Source organism: Fringilla coelebs, assembly GCF_963513975.1.
Source record: "Fringilla coelebs genome assembly, chromosome: 5".
NCBI lineage: Eukaryota > Metazoa > Chordata > Aves > Passeriformes > Fringillidae > Fringilla > Fringilla coelebs.
The window spans coordinates 35183711-35203256 of record NC_140033.1 but is presented as its reverse complement, the minus strand read 5'-3'; the positions used below and the strand labels follow the sequence as shown (position 1 = coordinate 35203256).

Here is a 19546-nt window from a genome sequence, read left to right as displayed (position 1 = left end):
CCCAAATGGCGAACTCACCAGGAAAGAACTCATTGTACTGATTAGCCTTCAAGTCACAATAAAAAATAATTTTCTCCTACTGATACTGTCTGAAGATACTGCCCATTTACATTAAGAATATTCCTGCCCATATCTTTTTCCAGGTCAGCTGGTTTTGGTTAAAAACTCCAAAAGAGTGTTGAAGGACATTAATGTGCAAATAGATTATATATTTGCTTGTTTGGATGTAAGGGTTGTAGATTATATTCCTTAAATGAGCAGCAGTTGCAGGATGGAAGTAGAATTTGTGCTTTAGAGATTAATTATTATGGAATGCATGCTGCTAAATTGACTTAGCTAAGGCTCCTCCTATAAAAAAAAAAAAACTTTTTTTTTTAAATCTAAAATATGAAAAATCTAAGATCTATTTTTTATTTATTTAATTATAGACCAACTGAATAGCATTTTCTGAATAGCAGAAAATGTCAGTTAAGTTGTCTTAAAAAAACACTTCCTTGAAGCTATTGCTGTAGTGTTGCACCTCTCCATGCTCACTGATTAGATCAGTTTTCCTAGATAGGCTGTTCTCTGTATAATGAAGACAAGCACCCTCTGGGCATGATGTAGTGCTCAGGAAGAAGTGAGCCTTGCATGTTCTGGGAAAAGTAATCTGGCTTTGCACCTGGATAAGAGATCTAAATTGGCAATGGTGGAACAAAGCTACATCTTCTCCAAAGTCTCAGAGAGGTACATATGGACTGGAAGCATGGAGGGCAAACTTATACAAGTATGACAAAAATATTTTGCAAAGTGCTTTTTTTCTTAATTTTTAAGCAAAATATACAGCAGACAAAATATGTGGGATTTTTTTTTAACAGTCCTTGCTGGCTTACCCTAAATAAGTGCATTATCTGAACTCCTTAAGTAGTGCATTTATTTAATATCTGCAGCCCTAGCAGTCAATTATTATTACTCCCCATTCTCTTTTCCTGTTTATTATTCTTTTAACTCCTTTTGCTTCTATTCACTGTAGCTTGGTTTAAATTAGCATGTGCATTAATCAGAGAGAGAACAGGTCATCCAGTAAGTTGGTGCAGTGAGGCCTCCTGTATGAAATAGAGCAATACTGCAATGCAAGCAGACAAGAATAGTAATAAATAAGACTGCATTCAATTAAAGCTCTACCATGTAAAGAAAATTAACTACTAATTGGTAAACATTTGTTCAGCTCTTGGAATAAACAGCTCAAATAAGCACAACAAATTAGCATCTTCATTTATTTTTCCTTCTGAACATTTAACTCAATTTTCACTCATGCTGCAGACACATATATGTGACTATGAAGCAGAAACAGAGCTTTATGTTGCTATACAAATTTTATTGAAGATGTAAGTTTGCGTGACAAAATGCAATTTGACTGTAGAAATAATCTACAGGAAAAGATGGGAGGCTGTTTAAGTTTTGCATTTTTGAACAGTCAGTTCCCGTGGCTGAGCAGCATTGCCTTATCGAGGGCAGAACAGGAGTGAATTGGCAGAACATTAGAAAGCCTGATTAAAAGAGGGAAAGTTGAAACTACACTCATGTCAGCTGTTTTCCTCTACAGGATATTGAGCCATTCCTGTCCTAACCAGATACTGATTGCTTAAAACTTAATCCAGAAGTACTTGTCAAAACCGTTTCCTCAGCTCATTTTGACCTGCTGAGCTGTGAGTAGATCCTGAGAATTGTTTGCAATTTAGTGTTAGATGTAGTGGTCTCCTCTTGCTTATGGCTGTGGGAACAAGCTCAGACCCTCTGGAGAGAACATGAACTGCCTCCAGGTCTCAAAAAAACTATTTAAACTTCATAGCTGAGGCTCCAGATCTGTTTCTGTGGACTCAGAGAGAGATGGAATATGCTGCCGGGAGATTTCTTATAGCTGGGAGGCCACAGAGGATTGGAAGTCTAGCCTCACAGCAGCCATTTATCCCTCTTCTTCTTCTTCCAGCAGGAACACAGCTTACTGCCATCATTTCCAGACCCCTTCCACAGAATCAGAAAACATCAGGGTTAAGAGTGACAAATAGAGAAAAATAAAAATACAACACTGGAATAATGTGAGGAGAGCTATGTGATAGAGCAAACATGAACAGAAATAGCAGACATTCTTCTCAAGAAGAGGCATACTTCATATTATTGCCTTTCTTAGAGTCCTGAGCTTAAATATATTCCATCTCTGGCTTTCAGGTCATAGGTATTAACTTCAGTGTTATATCCAATTACCTTCTGTAAATTAGATCCTTGGTTTGGTGAGATGGGGCTGCTACACCAATGGCTACAGGATTTGTCTCAGGTACAGATATCTGCAAGGCAGAGTAGAAATAATATAAATATCAGTGATATTAACCATTTAATTGTTAAGCATGTTTGTGGAGAATTGGGCTAATACCTATCTGTCCAGGATCTCCTCTCTGGAGGGGAAAAATCAGAGCCAGAGGAATGTTTATCTGTGAGAGGAATAACATTTTGCAAATGAGGCCAGGAACCCATAGAAAAAGAGAGGTTTACTATTCCCATGCATGGTAAGAAGTCAATAGGTAATTTCTGGTGGTTTAAGTAGCACTAGTATGTCAGGGAATAGCAGGAGAGTGAGGAAGGTCAAGTCTTGACCTACTGCACACCCAAGTGCTGAAGGTGGAACTAAGATACTGAACTTTTAATTTTTATGCATAATAAAGCAGCTCTAAAATAACCAGACATGAGCTGAACAGAATAGATCCTTCAATCTATCAGATCCTATCAATTTTGACTGATTGGTCATAATTCAAAATAAATTCTTATTCTTGTTAGTTGGTGATCTCAATCTCTGATTTTTGAGTACTTCGGTCTGGGGTGTGATACAGGTTTGGTTTGTTGAAAATGTCCATAACCTCAGGTCAGAGTGGTTCCTAAAAGCCACAGCTCTTGTTTAAGTAAAACCCAGAATTGTTAGCAGGTAAAGCAGAGAGCATTTGGGAAGCTGAGTTTTCATTGTGGGTCTGCCAAGCATCTGTATATCAGTGCTTCATAGGGCACCTGGGAGTGTAAAAATTAAAAGTACAATATGGGCAATAAATACTATGTGCAAATATTTATGTGTTAGGATGACATTCACATACTTACCTAAATATTTTTAATTCATTATTTTCTCAAACTAATACTGGTGATATTGATTAACCTTTGTGGAAAGGAAGAGTAAATAGGAGGATAATTACATTAATGGGTATTGTATATTATCAGAACTCATGGGGTTTTGTATTAGAATATTCTTTAATATGTGTTGCAGCACAACAGAAAATTGAAACTTATGAACTCTACATTTCAAGGAAAGAAGGTAGATATAAGAAAAATGAATCTTCTTATTTCAAATTGGGATGGTCAATAATGGAATTTTATTGTATTCTTAGAAGACTTGTTTGAGGTAGTATGCTGACGCTCAGAAGAAAACCAAGAGATTATCACACCCATTAGTGTAACCATACTCTCATTCACCCCTACTTTCCCAAGACATCCAGTAATATCAGCAGCACATGGTGGATATATATTTCAGGCTAGCAAGTACAGAGCAAGAATCATATATATGGATTTTGGAAAAATATAGGAATTGTGCTTATGCGTTAGAAGCAACTATGTAACAGTACTGTGAATATTACTTTAAAACTTATCAAATTATTGCTTCAAATGAGAGTCATCTTTTAACCTTCTCAGGACTGTCTGTAATGGATATTATAAATCTTCATTTGTGAAGAAATGTCTCAGTTTTTATTAGATGATCCATATTACTATTTGCCCAAGGCAGGAAGAAAACAGCAATATCTTCAGTCATTTGAAAAAATTATTTTAACCTCTTTGTAGTTCTGCTTTTCTCCTTTTCTTTTTTTCAATGCTGTTTTTTTTTTTTTATGGAGTCAGAGTTTTCTATTTTTATTTATTTTCTATTGGTATAGAGGATTATTAACAATCCTTTCCTAATTTACTATACTTTTCACACTTCACCAGCATTTTACATATCACATTAGTTCATCTACATGACCATGTTTTCTCTTAGCTACTTTGCTAAAAGCAGAAAGAAAGCCAAGAATCTTATTTTTTCCACTGTTCTTTTTTCCAAATACACTTTTTTTCCCCCTTTGAATTGCTCTATTGAAACATAAAACTAGGTATGCAGGTGGAATCTGGCAGCAGTAAGTGCTGGAAAGGCTGTACCTGGTTGTGCTCTCCCAGCAATTCCAGCAGAGCAAACCCCACTGCAGGCAGTGCATTTGCTGGTGAGATGGACCAGCAAGGTGGCAGACCCAGGATCCATGTCTAGCTCTAATCTGTGAGCACTGGAGAAACAAAAGGCATGGGGGAATTGTGGTGGTTTTCCCTTCAGAAAAACCCAGGGAGAGTAGCCCTGAGGAACCTTCCCCGGTACAGCGCGATCTGAGGACACAGTGCAAACTCTGTCCCCAGCAGCTGCATCCAGCTGTGCTCCTCTGGGAATTGATGGCTTTCTTCACCCACACACCCAGCTCCTCCAGCAGCTCAGCCCGGGGGTGGCACAGGAGGCTCCCGTGTCCGTAGTGCTGGGTCAGAGGGCAAGGACTCCTAGAGGGCAGCAGCCATCGCCGCCGCTTCCAAAACCGCCAGAGACACAATGAGATGCCGAGGCTCAGGAATCTGGGTGTTGCGTTTTTCATGTGTGCTGAATAAACATGTGTATGTAAAGCAATTATTCAGCTCAAATAAACAACTGGGAAAACGTGTGGGGCAATTGGATTTCTGTAATCAAATCTGTGGCTTAATTTTAGGGTCAGGGAAGACCTGGAAATGACCTCACTAATGTTTAATAGGGCTTTAGTAACCTGGTGGCCCTCCAAAGGTGGACAGGTGGAGCTTCCTTTCAAGAATTTTTTGGACAGGTGGAGCTTCCTTTCAAGAATTTTCAAACAAACATTGCTTTTTAAAATTTTTATTTTATCATGCCTTGTAATAAAATCTACTTCTATAAATGTCTTATTTAAAATACTCTGATGAATTCTCATCAGTGAACTTGTTCCTATTATCCAACTGAAAAGAGATCTGCGGGTATGTAGTAAGACTCCCATCTGGGATTCCAGACAATACACAGACACAAGTGGTTTCCTGATTGCACTTATTCACGTACCCAGGGATGAGGTGGCTGTCCCAGCTGGTGGAACTTCAGAAGAATGAGTCTCCTGACAATTTTAATATAATGTTGTCACAAATGTTTACAATTCCTCAGATTCCTCACATGGTACTCTTCCCCATTAAGACACAACCTCGAGAGGATGCTGGGGTAGGTGTATCATAACAAAATCTCTTATTTGGCCCAGACTACTCACATGGGGAACATAAAGAATATAAAGCTATTTAAAAGGGAAAAAAAGGCTTGGCCCGGAGAAATAAGGGAAAACCCATGTGTTTGGGACCCTTACTCTAATTTGAAGTGGAAAATTCCAGGCAGGAGACACACATGCACACACACACACACATGCATATATAAAATGTATGTATGTGTGTAACTCCAGGTAAAATGAGCTGACTTGAAGTGTCGCTGGTCTGATTGTGATTTCCTTACTCAAAACTTAATGTAGGCAAGCGCTAATTACCAAAAGTGGGCTTTGTTTTGGGTGGTGCCTCCTTGTTGCCAGCCTTGTGCAGTCCCTCCTAGTAAGGTGGAAAAAGGTGAGCTCAATAGGTAACCTCTTTCCATCCAGGTAGTAAAAGAGAAGAGAATTCTTGCTTTCTATTCTTCAACAGGGAGTGAGGAATTTAACTATTAGAGGAACACTGAGAATCCAAAGAGTCTAGAGGAGGACCTGAGACAATAGGCATCTTCTATTAGAACATACAGACACATGGTGGTTCAGGCCCTCCCTCATCTTTCAAGACAATGCAAAATGTTCTGTTTTCAGCCCTGTTCCTCAGCATAAAGAATGCAATAAAGAAGTCTGTGTGATCAATCTAATATTTGTTATAGCATTTCTAATGTATGTAAACATTATTTAAAGAATTTTATTAATTGAAGAATAATTCTTCAAAAAGGTTCTTTGAGATATCTATATTTATGGAAGAATTACCTCTAGAATTGTGATCTATTGTTTGTCCTCTTATGAACTTCTAAGAAGATTGCTTTATATTCAGTTTTTAGTCAATGTGTATCTTTTAATGCATTAAATACGCACCTAAGAACTGGTTCTTCTTTCCAGAGTAAGTATCCTCAAGATCCAGTGTTCATCAATAATCCCCATAAATGGTAAAAGCTGTAAACTCACAGTTATAATTAGATCAGGTATATTTTTTGTTGTTGTTAAAAAGGAAATTGCCCTGTTGCCAAGACTGTCAGTTATAACAATGTAAAAGCCAAAAAAAATATTAACATTTTCACTGTACTTTGTTACTGGACAATGGGAATACTTTTCCTCTATATTAGGAAATCCCAGTAGGCTCTCCCAGAAGTATGTCTGAATCTAAATTGCTACCCATTTCTCAAGCAAAGGTAGCCTAAACAGATTTGGAAGGATTCATTGCACAGCTCTTCTGTGGATTTCTGGGTGGTTTTCAAAAGATTGGATTTGCAACGTATGAACTCAGAGACACCTGTTTTAGGGACTGCCTTTTTCCGTGGAATAAATTGCTAGTCATGGTCAGAAGAGGTTCTTGTGTGGAGGGGTTTTGTGACAGAGATGTCTAACAGGATGTTTTCCTTGAGAAGTGGTGTGGAGCTGGGAACTGATTTTCTCCCACAGTCTGGCGCAAGCCCCAGGGAAATGGGATAGGCATATGAGCCAGCACACTCCTGCAGGGTCCGGCTGAGAGCAGCCACCAGGTGTGCCCACTTCCCAGACTATCACAGCTCTGGATTTGGGTGTGAGTGCTGGTTCTGCTGACTGGGACCCCAGTGCCGTGCAGGCTGTGCCACAAGGCACAGAGCACTACTGGTAGTCTGTGCAGGTACCACTTACCCATCATTTTTTGCCCGGGATGCTACTTCACTTCTGCCTACCTTCTAGCACAACTAGCAGAATCATACCCCACCCACTTCCCTGTGCCAACAGAAATTGTCCCCATCTACCCCTGGAGGCAGCCAGACACACACTACTGACTCACTGTTCCCATCTGCAGACCTGGGCAGCAAAGCTCTTGCTGCCACCTGCCCATCACTAAGCTGAAATAGGCTTGTGAACAAAATGACACAATGTGAGATTCACCTATTCCACCAGGTGGTCTTGTCTATTGGACATTATTGCTTTATGCTTTGCTAAGTGATAGGGGTAATTTGCTAAGTGACTGGAGTAATTTCTATTCATGTAGACTCACATGACAGAAATTGCTTAATTTAAAATAAAATTGCTGCAGCATCTGCTGATGTGTATGAAGTTCAACAAGGTGAAATGCCAGGTCCTGCCCTTGGGTCACAAAAACCCCTTGCAGCTCCACAGGCTGGGGCAAAATGGCTCGGAATCTGCCCAGTGGAAAAGGATGTGGAGGTGCTGGTCAATGGGAGCTGAACATGGCCCAGCTGGCCAAGAAGGCCAATAGCATGCTGGTCTGTGTCAGGAATAATGTGGTCAGGATCAGGGCAGTGACTGTCCCCCTTCACTCAGCACTGGTGAGTGAAGACCTTGAGTCCTATGTCCAGCTCTGGGCCCCTCACTACAAAAAGGACATTGAGGTGCTGGAACGTGTCCAGAGAAGGGCAATAGAGCTGGGGAAGGAGCACGAGTCCTTTGAAAGGGTGATGAGGAAGCTGGGGATCTATAGCCTGGAGAAAAGGAGACTCAAAGGAGACCTATACAACGAGGCTCTCTACAACGACCTGAGAGAGGGTCAACCTCTTCTCCCGAGCCATCAGGAACAGACAAGGGAAAATGGCTTCAAGCTGCACAGGGGAGATTCAGGGTGGAAGTTAGGGAGAATTGTTTCACTGAAAGGGTTGTGAAGAATTGGAATGGGCTTTCCAGGGACATGGTGGAGTCACCATCCCTGTAAGTGTTCAAGAAACAATTGGACATGGCACTTAATGCTCTGGTTAAATTGGCATGGTGGTACTCAAAACAAGGTTGGACTCACCAGTCTTGGAGGTCTTTTCCAACCTTAATGATTCTGTGATTCTATAGAGGAAAGCATTCCCCCAACATTAGTAGCATTTGCCTCACAGATACTATCAGATGATGTCTGTATTATAATAATATGTGGTATTACTGTAAAAGGGACAGTTGTAGCTTAACATCCAATGTTCAGAGAGATGTGTAGTCACACTCTCCCAGCAGTTCTCCTACAGAGAAATGCACACAACCAAGCAGAGTTTCAGCAGAAAAACTGGAATCACTGGATAATAGATTATCCAGTAAATAATTAATCATTGGCATATGGGATTTTATGAATGGGCAAGGTGTAGAGCTGTATACTGATCTGGCAGGATGGCTGTTAGGAGAGACTTGAGACAATCTTATGTTATGTTTGTGTATATCCAAGCATGATAAAGTAACCAAGAGTTCAAAGAACTTCCTTGTAAGCACACCTTAATGGAGAGCCAAAAATGTGCAGAGGTAGGAATCAAACTGGTGTTCTCACATCTCTTTCTGTGCATAGCTGCTTGGTAAAGGCTAACTGAGCTGGGCATTTGTAGTCCAGCCCAGCCAGCTGAATCTGTCAGTCTTATAGGACTGATTGCTCCTTAGTAAACACAAAAGCTTTGATAAATGCCTATAAATTTGTGCTTAGTCATCATAGTTTGCAGACCATGGATTTTTTGCAATCAATATGCCTAAAGTTAAGGGTCGACTAGATAATATTTGATTGATGGGTTAAAAATACAAAAAAAAGCCAGTTGTCTTAAGTATTGTTTTAAGAAAGCCCCAAAAAGAATAGGGCTCGTACCAAGCCCCATACAAGTGTGGTCTATTTGTATTTTCATGGCTCAAAGTTGTTATTGAATCCAACTTTATTTTCCTGTAGAAATGGCAATGTTATGAATTTTATAGTTCTGCAAAAGATGTTTGGCATTTCCAAATAGTCCCTTTTAAGTCTATGACCATTCCTTCTCCTCAGACACAGATAATTTATTGTGGTTTATTGCCTCTGCCTTCCCTTCCCTTCTACCTAGCATGAAACATTGTCTACTGTCTTGGTAGTCCCAATGTTTATATTGTCTTTCACTTATTTCTGCTGTTTTTATAAAATTTTCCTCTCCATTATGTATATTTAATTTCAGTAAATTCTTAAACATGAACCTGACATAACTCTGAATTTATTTCACGCTGTTATGTGTATCAGTTAGAAATATATCCCCTATACTTTTTTCTGTGAATTTTCTTCCTTACCAAGATACAACTTTCACATTTGACATTCGTAACAATAAAGTAGCACATAGGGAGCTGTTTCTGCTTCTAAGAATAATTCAAATAGCTGCCCCCAGCACACGTTTTTGCAGCACTGGTTGTTGGATTGAAGAAGTAGGATGTCCTTGGTTTTCTGTCTGCTCAGTAGTACCAGTGAAACTAGTCTTGCAGTCTTTGCATGCCCAAATCCATCAGTGACTATGGAGAAAGTCAGGCTGCATAAATAACTCAGGATCAGCTTCATGAGTATGGGATTTACAGTAACACAGATCTCGTATAACCACTTGAATTATTTTCTAATGCAGACGAGGATCCAACGTCTCACTGACTTTGGATATGAGCACCTTGGGAAGTGTTGAACCTTTCGTCACTGTGCCGACCCCACGAGAAAAAGTAGCGATGGAATACCTGCAGTCAGCTGGCCGCGTGCTGACCCGGCAGCAGCTTCGAGACGCAGTGGCATGTTCTCATTTACTTCAGACAGAATTCATGGTGAGTTTAACAGCACGCTTGAAATGAGGATTTCCGACATCAGTGGCACAACAGGAGCTGCGAGGAAAGAATAATCGGGCAACACTTTAATGCCAGGGTACAAATCATTTCCAAAGGGCAAATTAGATAGTTTCAAGGTGGGGTTTTATGTTTGCACACTAAAGAAAGAAGTCAGTCAGTTATATCCATGGATAATACAGATTCCTCTTGGCCTGAAGTCCCATCAGAGATGAGGTAATTATTATAATAGAGATACAGTGCAAACAGTCAGAACTGTAACACTGTGACAGTTTCAAAGCGATCATAAAGACTATGATGAAAACACAGTCATAGTTGGAGATTTTGTTTATTCCCATGTAAACACCATGTATGTTTGCAATTCGAGCATTAAATTTTTAGTCACCGTAAATTATTTTTTGGAGCAGATAGGGACACCCACAGTCCCTGTCCAAAAGGGACTTCCTTCCCAAGGTCCAAGATACCTTAAACAAGCATGCCATACAGCAGCCTAATATACTCAAGACAAAAAACTCTGAAGTGTTTCACAAGTGTATTTATTAGTAAAAAGGGTAAGAATCTGAAATTAAGAAAGTGGCCAGGTGGAAAAAAGTCAAGCAGAAAAACTCAGTCAGGGAAAAAAACATTACTTTAAGAAGACCTGAAAAAGTCTGGTATTGCCAAACGCTCAGATGAAAGAAGCTGTCAGAAAAAAAGGAGACGCTTTTTACATGGGAAATAGAAATGAGCTTTAACTGAAGCCACTTGAATGTGAAAGCTGAGTAAGGCAAGGCAAAAAAGATTTTGAATTTTAAAAAAATCATAACTTCATGTTTAAACAGATCAAAAGCAAGAAGCTTACTAAAGAATACAAAGATCAATTGATGATCAAAATGGTATAAAAGTGATTTGGGAAAGTTGAACCAGTAGGTGAGGAGTGACTCCATTATTTGCATCTGCAAGAACTTAGGAACTGTTGCAGGGATAGGTTCAAACAGATCTCTAGAAGTTCTGTCTGATATTGAAGCATTAGTGGAAGGGATTCTATAACAAGTCAATAAAATTAATAAAAGTAAGCTAATAGTCACCCAGGAATCCTAAAGGAGTCAGTATATGCACTTACTGATGTATTAACTGCAGAGGTGTTATATAGCAGTTGTGCTTCAGCAGCTGAGGAATCAAAGGTAGCAGAAGGGTTCCAGAACTGATCCAGAGAACTGTATGTCTAGAAATCTGATGTCTAAATCAGAGAAACTGGAAGGAATTAAACGTGGCAGAGCATGTGACCCCTTAGGTTTCATTTTATTTCCAATTTGTGCATGTGAATCAATACATGATGAGTGCCATCTTACTCTAAAAATAGCTTTTCATTATGAATAATTGCATCCTGTGCAGCAGGCCTTTCAATTACCTTTAAAATCCAAGGTTTTTATTAAAAGTCATTTGCTTAAGAAAAGTAAATCCCTCAGTTCTTCTACCAAAGCGTGGACAGACAGTCTACACAGAAAAATTACAATCATCCAACATACTTTTATCACCAGGTGTGCCATAGATTCTCTGCCATTCTGCTGCTTAGGCAGGAAAGACAAAAGAAATTACTTCATCATGCCTAAGCCCCCCATGTTAGGAGACAGTTTGTACAGACAAATTGGCACCTCACAGAATCCTGTTTACCCAAATTGTCCCACCCAGCCGTTGTGCACAGCTTTGGGGAGACAGAGTCACATTTTATTTGTCCCTCAGGGGGGACACAACGTGGCTTTGGCCATTCAGTGTTTCCACTGAATTTTATTGAAGAGGTCATGACTCGTCCATTCTGGTTTTAAACCAATTTTTTAAATGTGTTTTAAGATGAAGCTGTTGAACAGTATCTGTTTACCATGTTCCTTGCTACAGATAATAGCTCAAGTAGGAACTTGAGGCATGCAAAGAACGCAGTATACAACCCTCAGCCATTCTGCTCACACAGCTCATTTTAACTAGCTAAAGAAAGACAGTAACGTACTCTTCTGGAGACTAGAATTATTTGCTCTCATGAAGAACTTCCAAATGTGAAAGAAGTGAAGAAATGTTTGAAGTTTTCAGTGGAAAATTAAAACATTAGCAGTTTCAGGTTATTTTTAGTTCTTCGATTTTTTTTCATTAACAATTAAAGGGGCATTACTTAATTAAAGGGTATATTTGGTTGGGAGAATATGCCTGTTTTGCAAGAAGGAAGAAGCATAATTTGCCCAGCATATATGTTTTCTTTAGTAGCCTGAGTTGCTACTCTTCAAAGGATAGGATATCTGAAGTTGGTAACAGAAGATAAAATTCATTTCCAAAACACCCAAATGTCAAAAAATATAGTCCTGCATGGGAAAGTGCCTGATCATTAAATCTAAAAAATTACATCCTCAAAAACAGGAGGGATGAGTATAATGATTATCTGCCTAAATTTTCCTAAATTTTGCCATATTTTCTTGAATGCTTTCAGAGATCCAAATCATACATCTTCAAGTGTATGAACAGCATTTAAAACTTAATGTGAGCCAGAATAGCTGCTATTAGAAGGTATCACTCAGAGAGGGAAACAATATGCATATGCATCTATAATTGCATGCAAGTGACTGAGCACGGGAATGTGTGCAGTTTATGCATTATTTGCAATTTTAAAATTAAATATATATGTTTAAAAATAATTTTAGATATATATATACAGAATTTGTATACTAGTTTGCACATGTTCCTGCTATTTGCAGTCTGCTGGGCTTATTTGCTCCCCTGTTAGCAGGAATGTTATCACCATATTATCCTGATCTTTTTTTTCTGGAATAATCTCTTTTTTCTCACAGCCAGTTTCAGAATATATGACTTGTCTGTGGCTGTGATCCACGGTGTATTGTCAGATTTCTGTCTGTGCCCTTGGACTCACAAGTACTTACTACTGGGAGGAGACCACTGATTAGAAAGTGTTTACAGGATGTAAGTGATTAATGTTATTAATGGTCCCGGTTGGGCCAAAGAAATGTGTTTCTGTTTTCAACTTGGTGGCATTTTTGCATCTGTCAGTAACTCGCCAAATGATGAGCTATTAAAAAGTTTCAGCAGGCATAGTAAGGGAGACAGCCACACATCTGGAAGACCCTCACTGACCACCATCACTTGGGCAGGCAGAGGACTCTTCCAAACGCATTTTTTCCAGTCTCTGTCGATGACAGACAGAGATCCCATTAAGCACAAGCTCAGTGTCTTGCTCTCTCTCACTTGGTGCATAGTTTAGCACGGAAGCCTTTCAGAGGCCATGTACTGGTGATGTTTGTACTAAGCCAGAACTGAGCTAAGGAAGCTCTAGGTCAGCCAGTTGGAACAATTCGGAGCCCAAGGGCCAAGGGTAAGTCTCAGACAGAGGTCACCACTGGGAAGCAGTAGAAGTCACAGGTGAATATGTGGAAGTTATGGGAGCTCATTTTGTAGTTTTGTGGATGAGGAAGCACATTAAACTCAGGACACAGGTGAGATGGTTTGACCTGAGGCAGTGGGGATGAGGTTTATGCAAGAATGAAGTCTTAAAAGTGAGAAGATCCTGAACTTAGGATAGGCATCATATGGATGGCAGTACAGCAGTCTGAAAAAGGATTGGGTGAAGTACCTGCAAGGAAGGTGTGTCTTAGCAGGAGCACTTTGGTTGGCCTGACACAGCAAGTCATTCTTTTGTGGAGCCAGCTGAAGACCAAGAAGAGATCAAGGAAGAAACTGAGTGAGGGAGAGGGGAAGAGTAAGGAAGATCCATGAAATGCACGGACATAAGGCAGAGAAGGCAGAAGAATAAATATTGACACAGGTGCAACCTCACATAGTAAGATGTTCGGAAGCCAAGTTGGGAAGTTCAGCATTTCAATATGAACCATTGAAATTTTACTTAACTTTGCCATCTCTTCAAACAGTAAAGTGAGAGTGTAGCTTCCCCTGCTTGGTGAACCCATGTAAAAGTCTGCTGTTGGGTGCCTGATTGACAAGCTGTTATTAACCTCATCCCTGTTCCTTTTAAAAAAAATCCCTGCAGAGGTCGGTCATGCTGGTCAGGACCAGAGCTTGTGTTGAAGGACAGGGACTGGGAATCTCTGCTGTACCAAAGTACTGGGTAGGCCTGCACCTCTAGAGTAGAAACCAACTCATTTTGGAGAAAATCCTTGGGTAAATTTTCCAGTGATGCAAGCCAGCAGATCCTCCTCAGGTTCCTATGTGTCTCTAAGAGGCAATTACATAATATGCCACTCTCTCTTAGGCTAAATGTCCCAGGCGACATGATGTTTCCAGGTCTCTAGTTATGACTGTTCTTTTAAGTAGAAGTATTAATTTACTGAAGATGGAATTCCAGCTTACTCTAAGACAATTTAAATAATGGTGGCCCAAAAAAAAATCAGTATAAAAATGAAGATTTTAGTAAACTGAAGCATTTTTAATGTGATTTTGCCAGATTATTTTAGTTGGTTAAACATCCCCCTCAATCATGAAATACCAATCCCTGAATGTTTCATCCTGCCATTTTAAAAGGGTTGGTTTTATTCAACTGTAGAAACATTGTTTCAGGACCTCAAAATCAAAATTGTTCTTACTCTCCCTTAAATAAAGTTAAGCATTTTGTTCAAAGCAAATTTTGTGGATTTTTACTTTTCATGCTGACAAACAGTTTGAAAAACAGGGATTTTAAGTTTATGAGGAGTTTATAATTTGTGTATTTTTGAAACTTAAAGGAAACTGTCACATTAGTTACCTACATATCTGCAATGTAAATCAGTCACTAAAAGATGAAAATGAGAAGGAAAAGAAATAGCTTCAGATTTTTATTATTAGCATTTGAGTCTGAATGCAAAAGACTAAGTTACCTCATTCTAGTAGTTTAAATAAAAGGCAAGTGAGGTCTTTGAATTTCATTGATAAGGGCTTAGCACAAATTTTTTTTTAATTTGACATATATTAATATTTAATTATTTATGAAGTTCCTGCCCCAATTATGTAAAGTATTGCTCTTTTTGCCACAGTACTATACTTTTGAACATCAATTTTCTGGAACTATAGTCCATTTTAACCTTGGTCTTAATCCCACAAAAACTTTTTTTTAAAAATAATTCATCAGAAGTGTTTCTTGGAAGTCACCCCTTCAATATGCAACTCCCTGTGTTTATTAAAGGAAGGGTGTTGACAGGCTTGAGGTGGGAACCACTTTTTTTCTTTATAACTTTGATGTTAAGAGACAGTTGTGTAACAGCAGATGGCCTTCTGGTGATAATTTCCTGCATGGCTCCTTTGGCAACATCAGTCTGATTTAATTTATTTTTTATAGGAAATACCAATGAATTTTGTGGATCCCAAAGAAATTGACATCCCGAGTCATGGAACCAAAAACCGCTATAAAACAATTTTGCCAAGTAAGTGAGCTAGCCCATGGTTTTCTACTATGACATTTAGTCCTGCTCTGAGAACATATTGCTGTGAAAATCTGTCCTTATATTTGCTTGATGTCTACCCATTCATACTTGTATTTATAGTCCATGTAGAAAGATAACAGAAGCCCAGTGCTGTAGGACTGGCAAATGCAGAACTCTCACTGGATGCCTCAGTAGGTGCACAGGTCAGCAGCATCCCAGCCACGTGCTGAAGGGCAAGCCTGGCTTATGCTGATTTTCTCTGAAAGGCAGCTCAGGCAGATGGCACAGTGAGGTCTGCCATGCTTTGCAGTAGCTCCTCATCATAGCCCAAACCATCTTGCAGTCACTGAATTCCCTCTGGTTGGGTCAAGATACTTGGGACTGAAAAAACCCAGGCTACAAAAAGCAAGTGCAACCTATCTTGTCTTTTAGTGGGCTTCCATCTTTAAAGGTCCCCTGGTGATTGCTTTTTTCCTTCTCCATGCACTAAACCATCCTTGTGGAAATCTGTTTACATTCCTGACACAGTGCTGCCTCTTCATTGCTCTTAGCTTGTTACTGCCTTGCTATACTGGTTCTGCATTTTCATTGTATTTATTTTCATATACAATTGCTTTGTTAGAATTGGAGGTGATTGAAAACTTTTCAGTGGAATAGTTTTCCTTCAAAATACATGTTTCTCTGAAATGCAGCTATTTTCATAACGTTTGTTGGTGGATAATAAGATATTCCATTCCACTTTTATTAAAAATTTTGTTTTGTGTTGTGTTTCAGGTTGCAGAAGTTTTAACATTACACTAAATATAGACATGAAGAGTTGAATTTTTTAATTTTTGGCATCACCAAAGTGAAAAAGTTCCGTGATTCAAAATATTACAGAACATTCCAACAGAAAAATGTAAATCCCTTGCTTAGGTTTGGAATGAAGAATACTTTTAAAATGACAGCATATCCTATCAACTAGAAATTTGCTTTCTAAACCTCTCTAGAATATCCTTTCAGGCCTATGTTATATGGTAGTCATTCAAATTCACACATCTTCAATTATGAGGTTTCTCTCACCAAACTTGAAAACATTATAATTTGTTTATATCACACCAAGGCCTTACAGTCAAGGCCTTCACCCTCTAGATTAATCTCAGAAATGTGATATGTAGCTGGGAAAGAAGCTTGTGTGGAGTCCTTGCTTCTCTTCAGTCTGCAGTAAAATTTTCACTGTGTTCAAGGTTAGTTTATCCATTGCAACCAATAGCTCTGTGCATCTGAGTTCAGTCAAGAAATATTGAAGGCAATTAAAGACAGAAGGTAACCGAATGCAAGTTAGATACCATCAGATAATTCAGCATCCCTTAAGAGTCTGTCCCAGTGTCAAGAGGATGTAGGCAGAGAGTGAAATCCTGACCCCTTTGGTGACAGCAGGACTTTTGCCATCAGTTGCAGCAGAGACAACATATCACCGGCCCCCTCTGCCTGACTGGCAGATTTTTGGAAGGAGTTCTCCCTTCCCATAGCATCTCATGTCCAGGCTGCCCCAGCCACCATCAGGTTCACCTCCAGCAATGCCTTGCAGGTGCAATGAGTCCAGTTTCACTGTAGCATGTGTTTTGAATTGGGACACCACGGCTGGGCCATGCTCCATGCTGATGAGCTTTGAGAACCAGCGTGCCTGTGTGTCCTCACCTCCAGTTAGCCAGGATTGCCACTAGCTCCACGGCACCTTTCAGTCCAAGCACACTGCTGGTGTGCACCACAGCTGCCCACTGGCAGGCACTTTGTAACCATCTTTGACAGAAATCAGAAGGTTTGGTGTGTGTGTTAGCACCAGCTTTTTTCAAAGAAGATATTTTGAGGATTGAGGCACATGCTCATAATAAATATTCATGCACCCCACACCCAGTCTGAGAGGGTTTGGAAATTATTGGAGTGATTAAATAGAACAGCTTTCCTGGTTTCCTGCTCAGATGATATCAACCCGCTGCTTTGTACACCCACATCAGCTTTTCCATTCCCAGCACTGGGTGCGTCTCCTGAATCGGGGCACCTGTGATGACAAGTGACGTCCTAAAAATGCCCAGTCCTGCCAGCTCCACCCTCCATGCTGTAGTGGATATTCTCATTTTCTAAGAGATAACTCCGTGACAGAGTGCATGAGGGCAGGTTTATGTTAGCAGATACCACCCAGCCAGACACACTCATGTGAAATACAACTAATGCCTGTTGAAAATTATTCTATATGGAAAACTACAAAGTACAGGAGATGTTATATTTCTATGCCAGATGTTTCAGTTGTAGTATAACGTAGCCAACACTCTTATGCAAACACCAGGCTGCCGCTTTAAGTTCTCTAATGTTAATTGCATTACAATGACGTTCTAATTCAACTACTGAAGGGCCAATGTGGGATCAGAGTCAAGAGGCTAAGCAGCTCCCTAGGATCAGTGTTTCTCCATCCTTCCTCCTGCCTGTGACCCCACCCATAGCTCCTGTTAAACCCTGCTCTGTATCTTTAGCTGTGTTCCCTCTACCACCAGTCTACAGTATTTCTCACGCCCCCTGAGCAGGTTTCCAGTCCTGCACACAGATTTCCCAGTCTCTCACCACAGCCACATTCCTGTGGCAGAATAGCAGCCCTGCTGCTTATTCCTCTTCCTCTTACTCCACATCTTCACCTTTGCATGCTTGTCTCTTGCAGCCCCCACTACATGTCCCTGCGGCAGAACCTCAGCTTCCTACTATCTTCTCCAATATCTCCTGCTACTTCTTCGGCCCTATATCTTTCCTACTTCCTGTCTCACTTGTCCATCTCAAACCAGAAGCAGAATTCCTGTGGTATTTCTGAGTATGCATGGACTTTTCCTTACAAAGGGGCAAGTGGTTTAACACTACTCTGTATCTTTGTATGTGCAACACATCCGTTAGGTTACCATGCCCTATCCTGCTCTGAAGATTACCCTTAAGTCAAAAGTCTGCATGAAAACACCCTGGGAAGAACAGCAGATTCACACTAACATGAAGATAGAAACCCCTTAGGGAGCCAGACCCAGAAGTCCACAATCTGTGGCTTGTGCTAACACTTGCTCTGACATTTCACTAAAAACAAGGAGAAGGTTAAATCATATGATCAAAGCACTTTATTATGAAAGCATATAAACAGATGCTGGAAAACTATTCTCTTGATGCTGTAATTTTTGAGCTCCCTTTCACTCCCCAGTGCTGACCACAAACAGTCATATTTGCTCCAGTTCTGCTCCCTAATGAAAGCACCAACGGAGTGCATGGATTGATCCTCCAATGATCCTCCAGTATCCATGGCATGACGGGAGGTTGTCCAGCACTGCTACCAAATAACCTGCTTGTTCCCTGCACCAGGCACTCTCATGGAGTCAAGTTACAGTCCCTTTAACACCCTCCTATTCCTACAACATTATAAATTCAGGACAACATTAATTTGTTAAAAGTGGAGTTAGAAAAAGCACCTTCTAGTGCTTTTACGGAGTGAACTATTCCAGACTTCCTAGATACATGGCAAAAAACAGCAGTAATTTTGCCTCAGTTAAAACTATTGAAGACATATTTTATTAGTAATTATAAGTGTTTAGCAGCACCAATGCATTTTCAGGTACTTTGTAGACATTGATGAAGTCAACCTTGCAGTCAACATCTGTCTTTCTGCTGTAGCTTCAGACTCCCAAGACTTTGCCATCCTTAAGGATAAGATTATTATGTCCAAGGAATTTGTCATTCAGGAGGAAGCTAATGACTTCCATTTTTTTCTGATGATTGCCTAGTGGTCTGGATCTTTAGCATTGCTTAGGCTTTCCTCTTCTCAGAGCTCAATTTACAACACTTGCCTATTTCATAACTGATCATGACTGCTAATTTATAAAAGATTCCTGTTCGGAAGCAGTGTTTGTTTCATTGATTGGAGTTGGAAGGAGGTCTCAGAAATTGTGAAGCTGATTTAGCTGCTCCCTAATAACAGAGGGATTTATCTCAAGACATGGTAATTAAACTGGATGTTGGGTCTGCTTGGAAGAGGTTTTTTAAGGTAGGGGTCAAGCAACACCAGAATCAGAGGCATTGTGTGAGCTAGAGGAAGCGGGTGTTTTTTCAAGGCCATGTAGCCTGAGGCATTTGTGGAAATGGCTAATAACCACTCTGTGCTGAAAAGAAATGAGAGGTTTCCTGTCCTCATATTGTTAAAGGAAAAAAAAAGCTCTAAGTGAAAAAAGTTAGGAAAACTAGTACAAAGATATTTTAACACAAGTTAATTAGGGTTCACGTAGTGCTTTAACC

At 39.9% G+C, this 19546-nt stretch overlaps 1 protein-coding gene across 1 annotated transcript in view; it reads left to right on the top strand.

Moving 5' to 3' along the window:
• PTPRR (protein tyrosine phosphatase receptor type R) overlaps positions 1–19546 on the top strand; it is a gene marked incomplete at its 5' end in the record, with an annotated part of 139985 nt that overhangs the window by 99508 nt on the left and 20931 nt on the right. Inside the window, 2 exon segments of the mRNA XM_084205711.1 lie at positions 9656–9842; positions 15166–15250. Coding sequence (XP_084061837.1) covers positions 9656–9842; positions 15166–15250 — 272 coding nt within the window.